At 31.7% G+C, this 21,765-nt stretch overlaps 1 protein-coding gene across 1 annotated transcript; it reads left to right on the forward strand.

Annotated features, from left to right (window-relative positions):
- The first annotated feature begins 6,215 nt into the window (after positions 1 to 6,215).
- On the forward strand, positions 6,216 to 21,534 carry LOC139502131 (uncharacterized). Its single transcript, XM_071291504.1, has 6 exons — positions 6,216 to 6,324; positions 14,603 to 14,705; positions 15,948 to 16,090; positions 17,137 to 17,267; positions 17,980 to 18,046; positions 21,255 to 21,534. Exons 2-6 carry the CDS (start codon positions 14,632 to 14,634, stop codon positions 21,383 to 21,385), a joined length of 546 nt encoding a protein of 181 aa, XP_071147605.1. The 5' UTR covers positions 6,216 to 6,324; positions 14,603 to 14,631; the 3' UTR covers positions 21,386 to 21,534.
- Positions 21,535 to 21,765: the final 231 nt, after the last annotated feature.

Consider the following 21,765-nt stretch of genomic DNA (forward strand, 5'->3'; position numbering starts at 1 on the left):
TACAGTACTCCTATATACCGTCTATCAATACTATTTTTCTCTACCTACCGTCGGTGGTTAACATATAATACAGTGCACCTATATACCGTCTATTATCAGTATTTTTCTAAACCTACCATATGTGGTTAATATGCAATATAGTGCTCCTACATATGTATATACCGTCTATCAACACTATGTTTCTAACCTGTTTCTATACCCACCGTCGGTGGTTAACATGCAATACAGTGCACCTATATACCGTATATCAACAGTATTTGTCTATACCTATCGTCGGTGGTTAACATGCAATATAGTCCTCCTGTATACTGTCTATCAACAGTATTTAGTCTATACCTACCGTCGGTGGTTAACATGACATACAGTACTCCTATATATATACCGTATATCAACAGTACCTGTTTATACCTACCATCGGTGGTTAACAAGCAATACAGTACTCCTATATACCGTATATCAAAAGTATTTGTCTATACCTACCGTCGGTGGTTAACGTAAAATATAGTGCTGTCTATAAAAATTATGTGTCTATACATACTGTCGGTGGTTAACATAAAATAAAGTGCTCCTATAAACCGTCTATCAACAGTTTTCATTTATACCTACCGTCGATGGTCAATATAACGTATTATATGGTCCGTATATAGTGCTCATATATACCGTCTGTCAAAAGTATCTGAATTTACCTACCGTCGGTGGTTAACATACATTCTAACATGACGTCCTTTAAACGCTTTGAGTACACACCCGTGGTAAAATATGAATATATTGCCAGTGCTGTTCCGATTGTACTCCCACGTCATATGCTTTTTTATGAATGAGATACCCGACGTCATAGAACAATGACGTTAGAATGTAAGCATTTTACGGGAAAATACACGCTTGTGAATCCGAAAATCATCACAAGGAAACATACACAAATGATGCTAAAATGTGGCAAAAGCCCTTTATTGTACATCATATAAGAAATATAAATAAATTATCATTCAAATTCATCCAAAACTGTCTAAATACATTATTTTAAATAGTTTAAACATGTCACTAATGCAGTTTGCTCCGTTCTTTTACGCTAGTTTATTAGTGCGTTTATTTATGGGAACGGCAAATATTTGCCTACACCTAGAGCGCTTCGATCCAAAAGAATTGCCGTATGTGTCCTATCAGAATCGAAATAATTCATGGGGGCTTGAATATATCTAGATTTTACCACGGGTTGTCCCTTTATGCCGATATTTTACCACTCGCTATCGCTCAGGGGTAAAATATTTGTCATATAGTGCTCCTATATACCGTCTATTAACAGTATTTCTTTATACCTACCGTCGGTGGTTAACGTAAAATATAGTGCTCTTTTATATACCGTCTTTCAATAGTATTTCTTTATACCTACTGTCGGTGGTTAACATAGAATTTAGTGCTCCTATATACCGTCTATCAACCGTATTTGTCTATACCTACCGGCGGTTGTTATCAAAACAAACTGTTTTCAATCGACAGTCCAAAGTTTCGTATCTATACTTCACTCTGAATGACTGATGACATTTATTTGACCAGTAGCATTCCCTATTGTATTCATTATTTAGTTTTCTCCCTGAACTTGTCTGAAATATTTGCGGCTGTACTGATGGCAAACAACAATCAATCAATTTCTTAAAGTACTTCTTAATCTAAATAATATATTATTTTTTAATCTAACCAGTAATATGTGATCGGTGAATGTACGTATGACAATTACGCCAATTTTGAAAAAGCATATTTTTTTTCATTTGCGCACATTGACATTTTTTAATTTGCGCCAAATTGATTCGAAAGGTTAGGTCTGATAAATTTAGATGATAAAATTAAACTTGTTTAACCAAACGCAGCAATTCAATGAACACAAGCTACAATATAGATAAATGTGTGTATAGACACATGTTGAGCTCATGGGTATCATCATTTAATCACACTTCTGGTACCCGAACATTTACTTTCATATATGGAACCGATGCCATAAAGAAAAAAACAGGCTTTAACTTATAAAAACTTATAAAATTTTGATAAAAAAGGGGATGCTTTATTGTAGGGAAGATATCACAAGGTTGCAGTTCAACAGAAGTGTTGCATGACAATACTCAGTTCAAAAAGAATTGTGCATATGCAAATGTGCTTTTTATGTCAAACTGTTACAATCTTATTTTATAAAGTGCTACTTCAAGTGTGATGTACACTTGCAATAAACTTATCCTGCTTTCAATCCGCCTCCTCCTCCTCCTCGTCACGTGTGAGCAAGTGGCAGGTGGCAAAAGGCCAGAATGAATATTTTTGTTATTTATTATATAAATAAATTCTATACATCTTATATGCCTCATGACTTGTGTTTACCTGTTAATTTGTGCAAATGAAGAAAATAAATTTGGCGCAAAGAAATAAAAAAAATAGGCGCTAATTAAGTGCAGATTGGCGCAAATGGAAAAAGCCGAAGCAAATATAATCTTTTCTCGTATCAAGATTTCAAGATTTTATTCATAACCTCAGACACATACTTGTGTACAAGAGGAAAATAATGTATACAACCATATTAAGATAATACATAGCGAGACAGGACAAACGAAACACAAAGACATAGTATATTTTAAAAGACAATTGGTATAATTAGATTAAGTATTTTATGATTTTCTTCACGAAAATTGATAATTTCCTTTGAACTTGTACGTTACATATAGACAACAAGCCAGTGAATTTCTTCTTCCTTGGATTCATTACATAGTAATTTGGTACAAACTTTGATCTAAGAGCAGAAACATCAGCATTTTTACAGGTAAACAATATATGAAACTCATCCCCTATTCCCTCATTAAATAATGTACATATTCTATTTTCCCTCGCGATCCCCGCCCATCTACCCGTCTCAATAGGTAACTTCAAATTCGAGCATCGAAGTTTAGATATGTAATATCTGTCCTTGGGTAATAATCGCAATAGATACGGTTCCAAACCAAACTCGAGTTTGAATTAATAAAGAATAGAATTCACCCCTATCAGATCAAATTGGTGTTTTCTTTCTTTTCTTCGTTCAGTTTCATCTAGTCCATTTGTTCATTTGACTCTGTCTCCATCACGACTAGGATGCATTTTAATTTATAATGTAAAGTCGTTCAGGTTTTTGTTTTATTATATATAAAAAAAAGAAGATATAGCATGATTGCCAATGAGACAACTCTCTAAAAGAGACAAAGTGACACCGGAATTAACTATTAAAAAAAACCTTTAACAGATCACGGTACGCTGACGGTACAGATGTCTGTAAATTCAGAAATTAATGCGAGGTTTTTATTATTGCGACAATAATTAAGACTCGCATTTTGAAGTATTGCGTTTGAATTAATCAGGATTTATTCTTAATCGTTGTAATCAAAATCTCATTTCAGGCTTTAATGACACTCATCGCATTAAATATTTAACAATTGCACGCAACAAATTTACATTCAAAGACTATGAATTTGATGTATATTTGACAAGATTAGTTCGTTCAAGTTGTATATATGGAAGTGTTTAACGACCTTGACTGGCTTTTCAGCCCTCGCACGGTCGGTAAAATTGCTAAAAATTCTATAATTAGTGTATTATTCTCCCAAGTTTATTTGAAAAGGTATAATTCCTCTATACAAATAGCAAAATCTTTCATAAAATATCCAGTAAGTTGGACAAACGTTTACCAAATCATCCCAATACAGTTTGATTTATATATTCATTTGCTATTCCGTTCTTGCACAGTGATATAGTTCATTTTGCGTCATCCCATATTCTAGCAAAGGGAGATTATCTCAGCATCACCGTTACATTAGTAATAGCTCTCGTACATACAATAGTTAGCTCGAACTGTATGATCCTGTGTGAATCTGATCTTTATATTAAAAGTGCATAAATGGTTCACATATGGGTCTTATTTAAACATTAAACAGTATCAAAACAATTAGTGCATTATGATATAACCAAATAGGCATGCAAAAAAGAATCAATAGGCAAAATATGCTTGTCTACCGTCTAATTCTAATTGCTAATATTTACTGTATTGTACATAGCTCAATTCCATTCCATTCCATTCAATTTTATTTATTTTTTAATTTTCAGCAGAAAACAGTATTTCTAACAATTAAATTGAATTAATTTGATATGACGTTGACACACGGTAATCACTCTCATGTTTTTATTTACATCGCTGTCAATCATCCGGTAAAGATGAATATTCATTACTACCCTCGGTAGTTAACGTCCCTCGATGGTTAACTTTAAGTGCCTACCCATTTATTGAAATGGGGCTCCAGTACATTTAAGCTGCTTGGAATTACGTTTTTAGTCGACCTAGATAGAACGATTAATTTAAATCATAGGCCAGTTTTAGATATAATATAGACAACACTTTGAAAAAATGGTCAAAACAGTATCTAACCCTCTTTGGAAAGATTACTATTTTAAAAACTTTGGTCATAGCTAAATTAAATCATTTGTTTCTATCTATCCCTAGTCCAGTTGAGAATATGTTACGTAATTTAACAAATAAAATGTATCATCGCTTTTATCTGGGATAATACACCAGATAAAATCAAGCGATATATTTCATACCCGTAGCCAGGGGGGGTTCGAGGGGTTCGGACGAACCCCCCCTTGAAAACTAATAAGCACTGTTAAAGTCGATGTTCTGTTCGAATTGTGACTGTTAAAGTCGAGTTTGTGAGTCAAACGAACCCCCCTTTGGAAAATCCTGGCTACGGGCCTGTATTTTATGTCAAGATTATTATAAGGGTGGTTTAAAAATGCTAAATTTAAAAGCATTTATACAGGGACAAAAACTTACATGGGTAAGACGTCTGTATAATTCGATTTCAAAGTGGGTGAGATTAGTCTCTATTGTGGAGCAAATAAATTTTATTGAAATAAGTTGTATTGGGCTTATCAAAAGGTCATCAAATAAATATCGGCAAGAAATTTTTGATACTTGAAAAACCCTTAATCAAATTAGAAAACAAAGATGCATTGATGAAATTCTATCGTATTCTTTATGGGAGGAAGCAAACTTTAAAATTGGTGGTTCAAGAGTCTACTATAAAAACTAGGCAAATGCGGGAATTTGGACAGTGCAAGATTTGTTAGATGACCAGGGCAAAGTTATTTCATTTCAAAATTTCCATTATAATTATCAATTTAGGCCAAATATTTTTCATCATTATGGAATAGTGCACTCGCTTAATGAGTGGTTAAACACGATCAATATTGAAGTAAAGGAGAAACAAAATTATGCAATACTACCTTTTAACATATAAGTATCTTTTTTGAATAAAAAAAAAGGGTTCAAAGGAAATGTACAAAGTATTGAATGAAAAATATGTTACATTTGCTGCAAATGAAAAATGGAAATCTCATTTATTTAGATATGTTTAGTAATTCAAGATCTGACTGCCCTGAAATTTTCAGACACATCAGGCAACCAGTTCTTGGGTTTCTGTCCCTGAATTGGTAATTTTAAGAAAACATTTGTGACATTCTGTTCACACATCATTGTCAATATAATGGAAATTGATGCAACTGTTGTACAAGTGAAAGGTTTAGCGTTATAAAACCAGGTTCAATCCCGTGACCATTTTCTACATTTGAAAATGCCTGTACCAAGTCAGGAATATGAAAGTTGCTGTCCATTCATTTGATGTGTTTTATCTTTTGATTTTGCCATTTGATTAGGGACTTTCCTTTTTGAATTTTCCTCCAAGTTCAGTATTTTTGTGTTTTTACTTTTTTGTATCCTAAGAATAATAATGAATTCACGGTAACAAAACCTGAAGCAGTAAAAGACAATCGGGGAAAAAATACTGTTTCTGCAAATTTATTGTTCATTTTATGAAAGAAAATATATCATTACAAGTTCAAAGTTTTTGATGGGGTTTGTGTTGCTTATTCTTTATTTTTCTATGGTGTGTCATACTATTGTTTGTCTGTTTTTTTTTTTCATTTTTACCCATAGCGTTGTCAGTTTATTTTCGATTTATAAATGAGTTTGACTGTCCCTCTGGTATCTTTCTTCCCTCTTTTATAACTGTGTTATACTAGTCTCAGTAATAGTTTATATAATGTATAAAGTTCAAATCCTTTTTAATACTTTGTCTGTGTTGTCATTACAGACGGTTCGATTTGACTTATTAGTCGGTCCGATTTGACTTGGTCCGAGTTTTCTCCGGGCCGAGTTATCCTAAATTCTTAATTTGAGTTGTCTTTCTTGTCAGCGGCCATTTGTAAACAAGTGCTTGCCAACAATTTTAGAAAATTTTCATAAAATTGATTCATATTATGGTAAGTTTGATGTTTGTGACCTTAAACTACACGAAGAACATATAAACGGATCTCCTGTTGTTGGTGATCGCAATACTGGTATACCAGTATTGTCGACAATACTGGTATAAAAATATTGTAATGTACCAGCTATATTTTAAGGTTCATCATAAGGAATTGAAGTGCCATTGAAAAATATGGCTGTGTTTACACCTCCAAAATTACTATGAGTACAGACAAACTGGTACATCCAGGAAAGTTTTAAGGCATGGCAGGAACTAGATATATAAAAGTTATATGAAGTCTACGTTTCAGAAAATTAAAAACTTACCTGGATTTTGATGTTCATTTTTTTCCAGTCTGCAGAAGATAGCAAAATAGACAAACACCCGAGTTTCATTTGATACGGTCCACTCAGTTACACAGTTTAAACCTGTTAAATCACCTATTGTTTACAGGTGTCTATTGTCCATCTATTGTCCATTTAAATCAATACTACTCACAACATTGATTATATGAGGGGAGCTTCTCAATCGTTTTCACTACTTAGTTAATTTTTGCACCTTCTGCAGGAACGAAAAAAAATGGATAGCAAAATCTAGAAAAGTTTATAATTTTCTGAAACATAAAATGCATTTAAAATTTATATATCTAGTTCCTGCCATCCCTTAAAACTGTTGCAGGTGTATAGGTTAGTCTGTACTCAGAGTAAAATTTGGGGTGTAAATACGGCCATTTTAGCCAAAAGGTTATGATGAACCTTAACTTTAAAAAACCCAAAAAAAACCCACAATACTGAGGGGGGATAGGACCCTTATCGGGACTCCGGGATCGGGTGTTTTTAAGCTCGGGATTTCGGGATCCGGGAATTCTTTTTTCCAATTTCGGGACCTCAGGATTTCGTTTTTTATAAGCCCGGGATTTCGATTTTTTTAAACTCGGGATTTCGGGATCAGGACCCCTCCTACCCTCCCTCAATAATGGTACATTACTAATCTACCAGTATTGTAGTTGTATTGTTGACTGTACTTTAAGGTGTACATGTATATTAACCCTTTCAACGCTATACACGGCATATGCTGCGATGACGTACGCCGTTCGCCACTGCTATTCGCGGCATATGCCGCGATGAAAAAGGATTTTTCATAAGGACTCTTAAACCATTCGGTTTTCATTCGGGTTCTCTCTAATTTTTCCTCGTTTGAATCTAGGATATGCAAGGTCTCATTTGCGCTTGAAATCCCGACAATTTTTATAGTAAAATCATGCAGTAGAAGGAAAATAGAAGGAAAATAAAAACAAATATTTTGACAAATGCAAATGGCGGAAATCGGAAACGAAGCTGTAAATATGGAAAAATTTCAGCATTTCCTTGGCGAAACTTACAACGAGGAATAGTTAAAAGGTTTCTTGTTATCTCAATGTGTTTATTACATAAAATTTGTGTGGGAAATATGATTTGATCGATCATTACGAGACGTAGAAAAAGGGGGAAAACGGAGGTTGACTGAAATTTTTTAGGACGGAGCTATTTATTTGTGCCACGATTACATAAAACGTTATGTATGGTACAATACGCTACGGAATCGGGCAACTGGTGTCTTCTTTACAATATGGCAGATAAAACAACAAAATAAATAAAGACTAAAAGTAGTTTTTATTCAAAATTCAACACAAATGTAATAAATTACACCTTTTACCTGTTAATTACCTGAAAACGCAGGTAACCTGATAAAAATTTCAGTAAAATAATTGCCTAACATTACAGTTCATGCTCTCCTGAGCATTTTTCATGCGATAACTTTCTCTGTATCTCATATAATAAAAAAGATACAGCAGTCTGAAAAGGAAAATACTGTTCTAATGAATGTACAAAAAAAAAAATGCAGCAGCAGCAGCCATTTTTCTATTTTTTTGTGTAGCGTTGAAAGGGTTAATGAAAAATGAATTTTAAGCAAAATATGATCATGATGATATTGAAGTTCAAAGTTATATTTAGTCCAAATAATTATGACGTCTTGAAAGGCTATTATATTTTTTTTCTTTGACGCCTTACGTCGAAGTAAGGCGTCAAAGAAAACATCCAATTAACACCTTCAACTTTGTACTCGCGTCAGACTATATAATTACACGCGCCATAATATACAATCTTTGTAAATAGTGAACACCTGACAGGCTGTTGAAAACTCGATTGTCATTGTCATTAATTCCCTTTAATCTTCAATCGATATGCATAAACATGATAAATATCATAAAATGAGGCAATACACAAAGTAAAATGATTTCACAATTTGTTTCTGTATTTCTGGACAATGATGCACAAATAATGCATTTTGCAAGTTTATTTATACATTGTATATGTACAAAGAGAGTTTTAAAAACAATTTATAAGATAAATACATGAAATATATTATGTTCTAAAACACAAGTAAAAGTAATAGGATACATGTCAACTGGTACTTTCGGCAACTCGTACTCAACCAACTCGTACCCTATTTTTACCAACTCGTACTTCTACTAAGTCGTACCCAATATTTTTTGACATTATAATATACAAATATAGCCTTTGTATGAGGTCGATACAAGGATATATTGACCTGAAAAGGATATATTGACCTGAAAGAAGTATATTGACTGAGGACGAAGTCCGAGGTAGATATACTTCTTTGGGTCGATATATCCTGTATTTACCTCATACAAAGGCTATATTTGTTATATTATTAATTTCCGACCATGTTTGTATCAAAATCGTTATTTAGGTTTGTTGGAACTTTATAGATATTACATTGTCTCCGTGACAATAACAACATATTAGTTGTTATTTCTTAACTTTATTTTTGGACATCTTATGTATTTGAAGATTTTTTTCCGTCAAATCATCGATCACAGATATCATTTGTTTCAAAACGTTAAACAATATCCTGAAATTCATTACATGACGTCACAAAGTGTATCGGTTTTTAGATATTCTAAAAATAACCGTGCAATATGCTTTTTGCCGGTCAATATGCTTTTTGCTATCCGCCGTTTTCTCTCTACCTTCGACTACCTTCGAAAATATAGTTTAACATGTGACTATCCCTAAACGAATCAAATTTGTTAAAATATAGGAATTAATAATATTATAAGTTACCGACGTTCATATCCGTAGATATGGATATTTTAACACCCTGAAGTAGATCCATAGAATATTTGAAAAGGATATTTTGTACTGAATATTGCGATGGACATGTCGTTGTTTTCCCGTGATAGAAGAAACTATTTTTCCATTATAATGCTTCATATTTTATTATTTTCTAGCTGTTCTACTGATAGGATTTATATCTAAAAAAATCCTCAAGTGTTTCGCTCGATCCATAGAATATTTGAAGAGATTTTTTACTGAATACTGTGATAGACACGTTTGTTTGTTGATGTGTTAATATTTGTGTTATATAAATATGGCAGTCAGTTCGTTTTCTCGTTTGAATTGTTTTACATTGTCATTTCGGGGCCTTTTATAGCTGACTGTATGTGGTATGGGTGGCCTTTGCTCATTGTTGAAAACCGTACGATTACATATAGCTTTTAATTTCTGTGTCATTTTGTCTCTTTTGTCTCTTCAGTGAGGATGGTGATTGTTTAAGTATAACTCAACGGCCTTTGATGTTCATAGTGCGCACTTATACCGAATTTTTGTTTTCTTTTACTTCTCTATGTTTATTCTACTTTTAACAAATCCATTCTTTTTTTGTAGGTATGTTATACACTAATGACCACTGATTAGTATATTGTGTACTCATAATTATTTTAATGTGCAATGCCGTCCAAACAATTTCAAACAATCAATTCTAAGGAATACTAATGATTATAATGATTTGCATTTGGTAAGCTTTGATATATTTAAAACAATTATGATTGCATTTTATTAACAATAAAAGTTTTTTTTATTTATACATGTATGTTGCTATAATGATATACGAAAGAAAATTACAACAACTATGCATATAAATAATATCAAATAAAGCAAGGGTACGAGTTGGTAAAAATAGGGTACGAGTTAGTTGAGTATGAGTTGCCGAAAGTACGAGTTGTCGTGTACACATAATGTCATAATACGTAACGACAGGGTAAATGTAATACTTGCTGTTATACATAATAAATAATAAAATATCATGTAAATAAACATGATAAATGTAGCAATTAGATCTATCATTGTCTATGTTTCAATTTTTTTTCTATCAATATTAACTTTCTTGTCACTAAAATTGTTTTCTTTTGTATATTCTTTTAATATTAGTTTGGAATAAGTTATTTTAATAAAAAAAATATTTTCTTGTCGCTAAATAGTTTCTTGTCGCTTCTTGACGCTTCTTGTCGCTTCTTGTCGCTAAAATTCTTCTTGTCACTAATTAGTAAGGCCAGTGAAATCAATAAACAACCAGTTAAAATTAATTACTAGTCACTTGTACAAAAAAACCAAAAGATTATACATGTAGTAATTACATGCATGTATCTCACATTATTCAAATAATTCATATAAATAATTGCTAATAATTTTATTACATTTCTATATTTTATTTGATTCAACTGAGATAAAATAAAAGGAAATAAAAGCTTAATTTGATTTTATTATCTGAGTTATTATTAATTCTAATAAATTCAAGCAAATTATTACACTTATAATATCGCTGTCAATTCAGCATTTTCATACATGTACATGGTATAGATGTACTAAGATCATATGCATTTGTTGGTCTTTATTTTCTTATTAATCTTTCTCAATAAACATGATAAAAGATATCAATATTCATTTAACATAAAAAGATAGAGAAACCTCAGCCTCAGTGCAGATTATAATCAAATTAACTATTTCGTCTACATAAATGTTAAGGTTAGTTTAAACAGTTGATTCAGACCATGGGCAATACAATTTGTAGCAGATATATCTACTGGTACAAATTCTCAAATACTAATACATGTATTAGACAAGCACTCCTACAGTAAGAGAGCCATACAGGTGCTATCTAAACAAGCTTGTTACTTGTAATCTAGTTAGCGTAAGAGAAAGTCCACAGACTGAATATCTAAACATCAATATAGGAAGTGGGGGTTACAGAAATGCGATCTGAAGCAGAAATAAACAATACAAATGCTGATGATACAGAAGCTATATCAGCATAAATGTCAAAATAAAATTCCCTAAAATACACAATTGAGTCTTGGAAAGAGAGAGCTGGAAGAAAACATAGAAGAATGTAAAGAGTTTGTTAAAATGCTTTTTAAAAGAAAAAAAAATGAGAAGATTTTGATTACAATCGATATCACAGTGTACCATAAATGGCATCATCAGTTAAACATACAATAATTCCATATACAATTGTCATGTCATATGTTAATATCATTATGCATATATATATATATGTGAAACTGTAATAAAAGATTAATTAATTGGTGAATATGTCAAAGCGACAACCATCCGACCATAGAGCAAACAACAGCCGAAGGCAACCAATGGGTCTTCAATGTAGCGAGAATTCCCGCACCCGTAGGTGTCCTTCAGCTGGCCCCTAAAATATGCATAATAGTACAGTGATAATGGACGTCATACTAAACTCCGAATTATACACAAGAAACTAAAATTTAAAATCATACAAGACTAACAAAGGCCAGAGGCTCCTGACTTGGGACAGGCGCAAAATTGCGGCGGGGTTAAACATGTTTATGAGATCTCAACCCTCCCCCTATACCTCTAGCCAATGTAGAAAAGTAAAAGAATAACAATACGCACATTAAAATTCAGTTTAAGAGAAGTCCGAGTCCGATGTCACAAGATGTAACAAAAGAAAATAAATAAAATGACAATAATACATAAATAACAACAGACTACTAGCAGTTAACTGACATGCCAGCTCCAGACCTCAATTAAACTGATTGAAAGATTATGTCTTCATCATATGAATATCAGGTACAATCCCTCCCGTTAGGGGTTTAGTATCATACTATCATAAAATATATGAGAAGAACATAACCCGTGTCATGCCAACAACTGTTTTTTTAGAAATAAATGTGTTTAGTTCCGATGCAAAGACCCTATCAGTGAATCAATGTTAAAGCCAAAATATGCAATCTTTAATGACCTGACAACAGTATCGTAACTATATCCCCTTTTAATAAGTCTATTTAAAGGTTTTGTTAGTTTCTGAGGAGAATACTGACATTTTTGTGCTTTATAAAGAATATTTCCATAAAATTTTGGATGTGAAATACCTGAACGTATAAGATGTCTGCATGTTGAGTTATATTTACGAATTATTTCCTTATACCGGTGATAAAATTTAGTAAATGTTTTGACCAGTTTGTGATATCGAAAACCCTGGTGTAATAATTTTTCAGTAATACACTGTACATAAATTTCTCTCGTTAAAATCTAATACATTGTTACATACACGAGCGAATCGTACAAGTTGAGATATATAAACACCATAAGATGGTGACAAGGGAACGTCACCATCTAAAAATGGATAATTAACAATAGGAAATGAAAAATCATCTCTTTTATCATAAATTTTTGTATTAAGCTTCCCGTTTATGATATAGATATCAAGATCGAGGAAAGGGCAGTGGTCATTGTTATCATTAGCTTTATTTAAAGTAAGTATGTATTGTTTATTTAAAAAAAGACACTACTGGTAAAATACTGGAATACATTTGTACAATACTGGTACAAATTTTTTATACCAGTATTGTGCACAATACTAGTATATATGTACATTTGTACCAGTATTGTGATCTCCAACTACAGGAGATCCATATAAACTACCACACTTATTTCTTCTTCTTCTTCCAGTATGTGGGGAAGGTCTATTAACAGGACAGATAAAACCAGAACAGTTATTTTCGATAGGTTTTTATTTGTTACTTTTGTATAACTCAACATATTGTTAAAAATTGAATTATATAATAAAGAACAGGGTGTTTACTTATAGTATTTATAAAATGGCTGGAATTGCTGAGAAAAGTTTACTTATAAATAAAATATTTTCTCCAAAACAACTGTCTGGCATAACATTTTTGTAGGATTATAAAGTTTATCATGTTTGTGGAATATTCATTCTAAAAATCTATGATTTAATATTTTTTTCGTCTTTTAAAGCTAAAAAAGTCTGCCAGGAGAGTAGCCTTTTACGTTAATTTTTTTTGTTGAATAAATTCATGAAGTTCAAAATCAAAATATAATGTTAAATATCTTCTTCAAAATAAATGTCTGATAATCAAATGTTAGTTCATTGGAAAGTTTATATCATTTGTGCATTGATAGTTTCATTTAAATTACATTACAGTCAGTTTAAATTGAGCTGTGAACTTTGTTATATGAGTCGCATTATGCTCAGAAAGGATGTTTTTAACTTCAAATTGACTAAGGATTAAGAATAAACAAAACAAAAGATTTCTGATCAACTTTTTTTGCTCTTTAAGAGAAATGTGGTGAAACCCAAAATTCAGAAAACCATTGATTTGTTGGTCTTAACTGATCATTTGAAATAATAGTAGGCTAGCCACATTTTAATCTTTTTTTGGAGCAAAAAGTCACATATTGCAAATTAAAAAATGATTTAATTAAAGATATATTTCATATAGTCTTGTTAAAAAATCTGAAATATGACCTACAAAATAGCAAAACTATATCAATCACTGTTTTGCTGTAGCCAGCAACAAAGTCTTGAGTTCTGTGTACAAAATCTTTTTTTACTTGGGCAAAAACAAAAATAATATGTATGTTTATGTCTATATATATAGTAAAATGATGTATTACAAAAATACTATTATATTTGTACATTAAATTCAGTTAAATTGCATTTGTATACAACTTACAATATGTATTGATATTTGCCAGTTAATAAGTATTTTATGTATGATAACACAATACATAATACTTTGAATTGAGCCATTACCAATAGACTATTTTCATATAATCTACTTTTGACTCCGGTTTATATTATTTTTAGACAGGTTACATTTCATGGGTGTGATATTTGAAGGGAAATTTTACTATTTTTCGCTAAGTTTGTCGTTTAAAGAAAATATGAAGCAGTATATTTTCCCAGAAGAATTGTACTAATTAAATGTTTGATTTTAGTTCTTTACGTTACTTTTAATTGACAGAGTACTAAGGTGTGGTAGGTAACCTGTTGAAAAATATTATAAACCAGAATCAAAAGTAGGTACATGTAATATGAAAATAATCTATTGTTATAATTGTGTTTGTACTCATATTTTTTTCTATTTTATGTTAATTCATTAGATTTAATTTTTTCAGTGTAAACATCTAAAGAGCTATTAGCAGAAATGTGGCAATATTTTTGGCCCCACTTTGTTTACCATCTGATGAGATGGTTTCCAAGAGACAACAGAAAGAAAATGTAAGTGGCACAACTAGTATATTACATGTACATGTATATTGAAAATGTGCTATCAGTATCTTCTTTGTAATCATGGTAACAGAAAGTGTTGTGCGCAGCACAGAACATTGAAGTATTAAAAATTAATTTGTCTAATATACATGCATGTAGATTTAAGGATTGTAGTTGACAGTAATTAAACATGGTAAACAAATAAGAAAAACATATTACAAATACATTTTACTATGATTGTTTGAATTACTATGCTTTTCTAATGTTTTTATTGTCAGAAAATTAATGTAGACAATTCATGTATTCATATTTTATAGTTTTAGACAAATTTTAAAATGACCATTCAAATCATAGTCATTTATTCATTGTGACAGACATGCAGATTTGAATTGTAGTACATTTATATATATATATCATGTACTGTAGTACACCGCTAGATTAAAACTGACGAGGAAAGGTAACACACGGCCAGCGAAAGCTCTTTTTTTGAGAGCCCAGGTGGTTGTGTGGTCTAGCGGAACGGCTGCAGTGCAGGCGATTTGGTGTCACAATATCATAGTAGCATGGGTTCGAATCCCGGCGTGGGAAGAACCAAAAATTTGCGAAAGCAAATTTACAGATCTAACATTGTTGGGTTGATGTTTAGACGAGTTGTATATACATTATGTACACAGCCATGTATCACCATCATTGATGGCAATCCGATGGATACATCTGATTTAGAGTTGTCACTGACTCAGACGTACTTATAAATATAATTATTTTCTGTGACTGTATATATTACATTAATTTGTAGGATCCTTTACTATAGATAATTTAGCTGATCTGTAACAATAACATCTTCATGCCTTATATATCATGTACTGTAGTACGCTGCTAGATTAAAACTGATGAGGAAAGGTAACACACGACCAGCGAAAGCTCTTTTTTTGAGAGCCCAGGTGGTCATGTGGTCTATTGGGACGGCTGCAGTGCAGGCGATTTGGTGTCACGATATCACAGTAGCATGGGTTCGAATCCCGACGAGGGAAGAAACAAAAATTTGCGAAAGCAAATTTACAGATCTAACATTGTTGGGTTGATGTTTAGACGAGTTATATACATGTATACATGTATATATATATTCATAAACATCATAAATTATCTTAAGTGAAAGCCTACTCTTGATAAATCATTAAAGAATTGATTTCTTCCTAAAACATGTTGAAGTTTTGATTTTTTAAATTCTGATTTGTAATATTTTTGTTTCAGATTTATATTGTTGGCCATCTTTTCCTTGGCCTTACTGGTACCCCAGTTTTATGTACTGGTTCTTAAGAAGACAACAAGATGGTGTATCCAGCCTTTGTTTCAACTTCTCATTGTATCCATAGTCTTCACCATGATTGCAATAGGTGAGGTTATACATGTATTACAAAATCTTTTACAAGCAGTTCAACGTCCTAAATAATAATTTTATGATAGCCGGTCAGTAGTTTGTGTATAATCTATGTCAATTTAGTGTTTGTAAAATAAATTGATATCGTCTTGTTTATTGATAAATTGTTTTTTTTAAGCTGCAATTTGATATCGATTAGTCTTATTGTTGTTTAAAACCAGATATATCATACAGAAAAGCATAGGCCTTATATAATAGTATCTACTTATAGTTCTCCTATAATATCAGTGTTCCCATTCAAATTCCCAAAGTTTTTTAGGATAGCAATATTAGAATAAGAAGATGTGGTCTTATTGCCCATGAGACAACAATCCACCCAAGTTCAAATGACATGAATGTAAGCAATCATACTTTATGGTAAATCTAATTATCTAGACTTAAATATATTTATACAGAAGAGGGAATGCATGGAACTATCAGATAATTATAACCTAAATAAAAAACAAAGGATGGTGTTTCCATACACAACACAAAATCATGCTCAGCAAAAAAAACCCACAAAAAAAGCAGAGAAACAGGGCTTTTGCTGTTCTTCATCTCAAAGTCACAGTGAGGCCTTCAATTAAATTAAATTAGATTATTGAAGGCCTCACTGTGACTTTGAGATGAAGAACACGTACAGCAAAAGCCCTGTTTCTCTAAAAAAAACTAAATATGAAGGTCAAGACTAGTTGAGACAGGTCAAGACTGGTCGAGACTAGTCTAGACTAGTCAAGACAGGTCGAGGCAGGTCGAGCCTTGGTCAAGACCATTTCAGACTACACAAAGATCAAATTTAATTAAAACAGAGCAATACATCCTCTAGCTTCAGGATGAGTGGAATAGGAGTATGAATTTAAGAACTTGACTAAAGTTTTCTAATAGCAATTCACTTTGTTTGAAATGTATCAACAATAAATAAAACTTTGATTTGATGTTTTTGTCATTGACAAAGCTGTTCATCATCTTGGAGGAAATGTATCAATTATAACCAGCAATACATAATGTTGATGTTCGTTTCAGGTTTCACATTACTGTTCATGTTGATGAACCCAGTACCAAGACTGATCAAATTTGTCTTCCATGTTTTTGGCGTTATTTGTTTCATAGAAGGTTTGGTACATATTGGTCTGACATCACAAGCTGCAGAATGCGTAAGTTTTTCTTTGGATGTTTTTGAACTTTTTTAGGAATTTCTTTATTATAAATATTTATATACCGTATTTAGTTGTTCTCCATTGTCTTTGAAGATAATAAAATTTAGAAATTTTCCACTTTGTTCTATTTTCTATTCATAAAGGTTAGCATCATGTATGAATTTTATGTTGCTTGATCATTTCAATCTTTTAATGATTTATTTCAAAATGGATTTTCATCTTTTTATTTATTAGAGCCAAGAAATTGCATTTTTAAACTATCCAAATGTTCTGATAAGAGAAGTAGTTTCACAAGTTTTTATTTATTTCTATTTGACCTTCTTTAATAATCCCATTAATTTTCCACCGTTACTTTTATGCAATTTTCAGTGTTTATCAATTTTTAGACTCCCGTAAAGTGTGGTTGAAAAAAAATGCTTTTCATGAAAACTATAAATAGTTTAAAAATATATGTGTTTAAGTAGAAGAAAGAAAGAAACCAGCTTTATTAAAGAATTGGATACTCAATTTTAAGTAAATTCATTGGGTTGTAAAAGCATTGACCAAAAGTACTAAAAATGTCTGCACTGTCAACGCTTTTACAACCCTATGAAATTACTAAAAGAAGCATTCAATACTTAAAATTACATATTTCGCTATGATCATGAAAGCATGATTACAATTTTGTATATAGATGTTTCCATTCTCTATTCTGTGTATGTTTTTACAGAAAAATACCACAGATGAATTATATCAGATATGTTACGGGTACAGCTGGGTGTGCGCTATTAGCATTAGTAAGTTTCATTATATGAATTCCAAATTATAAATAGAAGAAGATGTGGTATGATCATCAATTAAATCATAAAATGATTAAAGGCCAAATGATTTTAAAATTAGTGAAATTTCAGCATGTTTGCATAAATTAGACTTTCAGTTGTTACATTTAAAAATACAAATTTCAAGCTTTTCTCCAGACTACAGACTGAAACAGATTCTCTTATTTAGGGAGCTACCATTTGATTTTTATGGGGGGCTAGGATGAAAAATTTTGTCCTGCATTTTTTTTTAGCTGTAATCTCTGTCCTGCCTTTTTATTTTTCACTCTGTTCGGTCCTGCCTTTTTTTTTTTAGTTTATCCTGACATTTTTTTACCTTAATTGTCGTCCTGCCTTTTTTTTTTACTCAAGACTCCTGTCCTGCCTATTTTTTTCAAATTTCATCCTAGCCCCCCCATAAAAATCAAATGGTAGCTCCCTTAGTAAGGATTATATGTGTATTATAATGTAAAGATAATAGGAAGCTTTTAGTTAACATTTTGTGATCTTGTATATGCTCTATTGTCAGAGAAGTTGTTTTGAGACATAAACCCTCTGGTTCAATATGTCTAAATTGTACACACTATTTATAAATTACACAGGACTGATAGTCAAGCTTAGAATGTCACATCAGGGATCTCCATGGCCTGTTTAACGATGGCGCTCCGCCATCGTTCAAATGTCTTGCGCCATCGTCAAATGACCTGCGCCATTGTTCAAATGACCTGCGCCATTGTTCAAATGTCTTGCGCCATCGTCAAATGACCTGCGCCATCGTTAAATTGTCTTTCGCCATCGTTCAAAACTGTTATCGTTTTAATAGCCAGACGCCATTTTTTTAGCAATTATAATCAAATGCATGTAATTGCATAACCCTCAGGCTTTTTTATATTATAATGTCTATAATCCAATACAGTTCTAACACCTGAGGGATATCCGGATTAAGATCGCTAATCACTTGTACCTGAGCTTGTACAGGTAGATCAACAAACCAGACAGGAGAATACAATCTGAAGATAAACGATTCATTTGTCGAATTATTCAACTAAGTTTCCGCAAATTCTATGATAATTTAGATTGAATAAATAAATTAATAATCACAGTTACAAAGAAAACAGTTTAAAGAGTCGAACACATGCTTTTATTTTGACTTACGCAATCGACATCACCCTTTTTTGAGAAGTACAAAAAAAGATGTAAAACAGTTATTTTTATTTCATCTGAAATAACTCGAGTACTGCTGTATTGGAACGATAATATAGAATAACTTTAAAAGTTAAAAAATAAAAACTTTTATTTCCTGTAAAGAAATGTCGTATCGTAATTCCGAATTCATTTCGTAGTTTACAATCAAATTGATACATCCGCATTTCCGGTTTCTATTCAGACTCGAAAGATGCATGTTGCATAGCATCAATTTGCTAAATAACATGGATAAAATCATTAAAAACCTTTTCTTTTGTCAACGTTTGCTTTACAAATCTCTTTAACATTTTACATAACCCGTACAAATCGTTTTGTTGTTGCTGCAAATCAGCCATACCGGTAATGCGGTAATGGGTTCATGACTTCTAAATTAAGTATCCGTGAAAAATAAGCTCTACATGATTTTTAACCCCCATAACAATTACCAAAATAGCAAGAAAACTACATGTGGACCTTCATGACAGCTTTTGGTCATTCTCGACTAAAGTGGGGGCATGAAGGCTTGGCCTTTGAAGTTATACTTCTACATGTTCTATTTACAATGAAAATTCAAATAAATATAATTTAAATAAGCAATGAGTTAGCATGTTCACCAATCCTTATGTGGAGGGATGGTATACTTTCAATCACGCTTCACTGTACGTCGTACGCATGGTTTGTGATGGTGAAAGGAGTAGGGGCATTAAGGCCTGGTTTTGGCCCAAGAAAATAAAATGTTTGAGAACTTTTTCAAATTGGCACATACTGTATAGAAATGCATAGGGTCAAAAAATATAAATGAAAAACATTAAGATTTTTATGTGATGACGTCACAATTACGTCACAATATGTACCGTTTTCACAAAAACGATGAAAAATACAGCATTTATGCAGTTTTCTATATTTATTTCCAGTGTGGGAACATCGTGCGCAGCCAAGAAACAACAAAATAATTTAACAGAAGATTTGTTGTAACTATTGACAAAATTTCACCAAATATAAAGTTGTTTCTTGGGTGCGCACATACTTTTTCAATCCAAAATATACTTCAAATTTGATGAAAAACAAGGAAAATCTCGAAATTTTTATGAATATGCAAATTAAGTCATGATTTGTTGCCACTGGTAACTTGTTCAATGTCCAAAATTGTTTTGTTTTTCTTAATGTCTTGTACCGTAGTCAAGTTTTAAGTAATTTAAAAATATGTATGATAGCTTTTAAATTTGCAGTTATTTTTGGGCCAAATAAGGGCCTTATTGCCCCTACTCCTTTCCTCCATGGTGAAATTTTCATCCATGGAGATCCCTGCACATGGAATAATTCTTTGTGTACTAATTGTTCCTGCCAAAAAAGTGTCCTTTTTATAATATGAACAACTTAATTCATTAAACTTAGTACAAGAAAAGTTGCTTTGATTGAAAACTGATTCCCATTGGAACCAAATGAGATTTGTTTTTGCTACAAAATCTGAAAAATAGAGTAAATTTTATCAATGCATATAAGAAAATTTGGCATGATTGCGGATGAGACCATTTTCCTTGAGAGATTAAATGACAAAGAAATTTACATCTTTCTGTCACCATACACTCTTCAACAATGAGTAAAACTTTAACCCATACTGCATGGATAGCTATAAAAGGTATAACATCTTTGATTGAAAGATTTGACCAAATTTAAAACATTTTTTATGAATAAGTAATTTCAATTTACCAATTGACCCATTGAACCATTAACCCTTTACTATGAAGTAATATATAAAGCGTCTGCATCAGAAATGTATAGGGAAATGAGCTTATGAAAATCTTTTAAATGTAAGGAAGTTATTATTAACATGATATTTTATTTCAGTTTTCTTCTTTTTGATTCTTTTTCCTATAGTTTAAGAGCATATTAAATTTTAATATAAAATTGATATTTTATTTCAGTTTTCTACTTTTTGATTCTTTTTCTATATTTTTAAGAGCATATTAAATTTTAATATTAACATGATATTTTATTTCAGTTTTCTTCTTTTTGATGTTACCTTTCTGGGTTATTAATGTGGTGAAGAGAGACAGCGTGTTAGATCCCAGAATGAGAACAGGTGTATGCTATGAACCAGTCAGTTGTTGTTCCTGTCTTTGGCATGTCTAGTGACAAAATAGAGGAAAGAAACAACAGATGGGGCATTTAAGTCAGCCGTGTTTTCACTGAAATTTGCAATAATAATTTAAGATATCTGTGTAATTATGTTTTATAAGAATTTGGGAAAATTCAAGGAAAATCATGAAGTTTTGTATAGCCATCATGATATAAGAATTGATAAGACTATACTAGCATTTTAAGGCACCCTTGATGTACTTTGTGAGAATGTATTTGCATTCAAACTCTTGATTTTTGTCATTTGCAAGTACATTGTAATTAAATGAGGGAGTGCATACAAGAACTAACCAGATCATTTGCCATTGTAATGTATAATCAATAGATCCTGTATAATGAATAACCAGTTCATGATTATCATCAATGCTCTAGCT

This window comes from Mytilus edulis, chromosome 13 (assembly GCF_963676685.1).
Source record: "Mytilus edulis chromosome 13, xbMytEdul2.2, whole genome shotgun sequence".
In the NCBI taxonomy this organism is placed as follows: Eukaryota; Metazoa; Mollusca; class Bivalvia; order Mytilida; family Mytilidae; genus Mytilus; species Mytilus edulis.

What these genes read in the sequence shown, in the direction of transcription:
- LOC139502131 (XM_071291504.1), top strand. Translation starts at nt 14,632, where the DNA reads ATGTGGCAATATTTTTGGCCCCACTTTGTTTACCATCTGATGAGATGG. An exon ending in AGAGACAACAGAAAGAAAAT is followed by an intron (nt 14,706 to 15,947) that starts GTAAGTGGCACA and finishes TTTTTGTTTCAG; the next exon opens with ATTTATATTGTTGGCCATCT. An exon ending in GGTGTGCGCTATTAGCATTA is followed by an intron (nt 18,047 to 21,254) that starts GTAAGTTTCATT and finishes ATTTTATTTCAG; the next exon opens with TTTTCTTCTTTTTGATGTTA.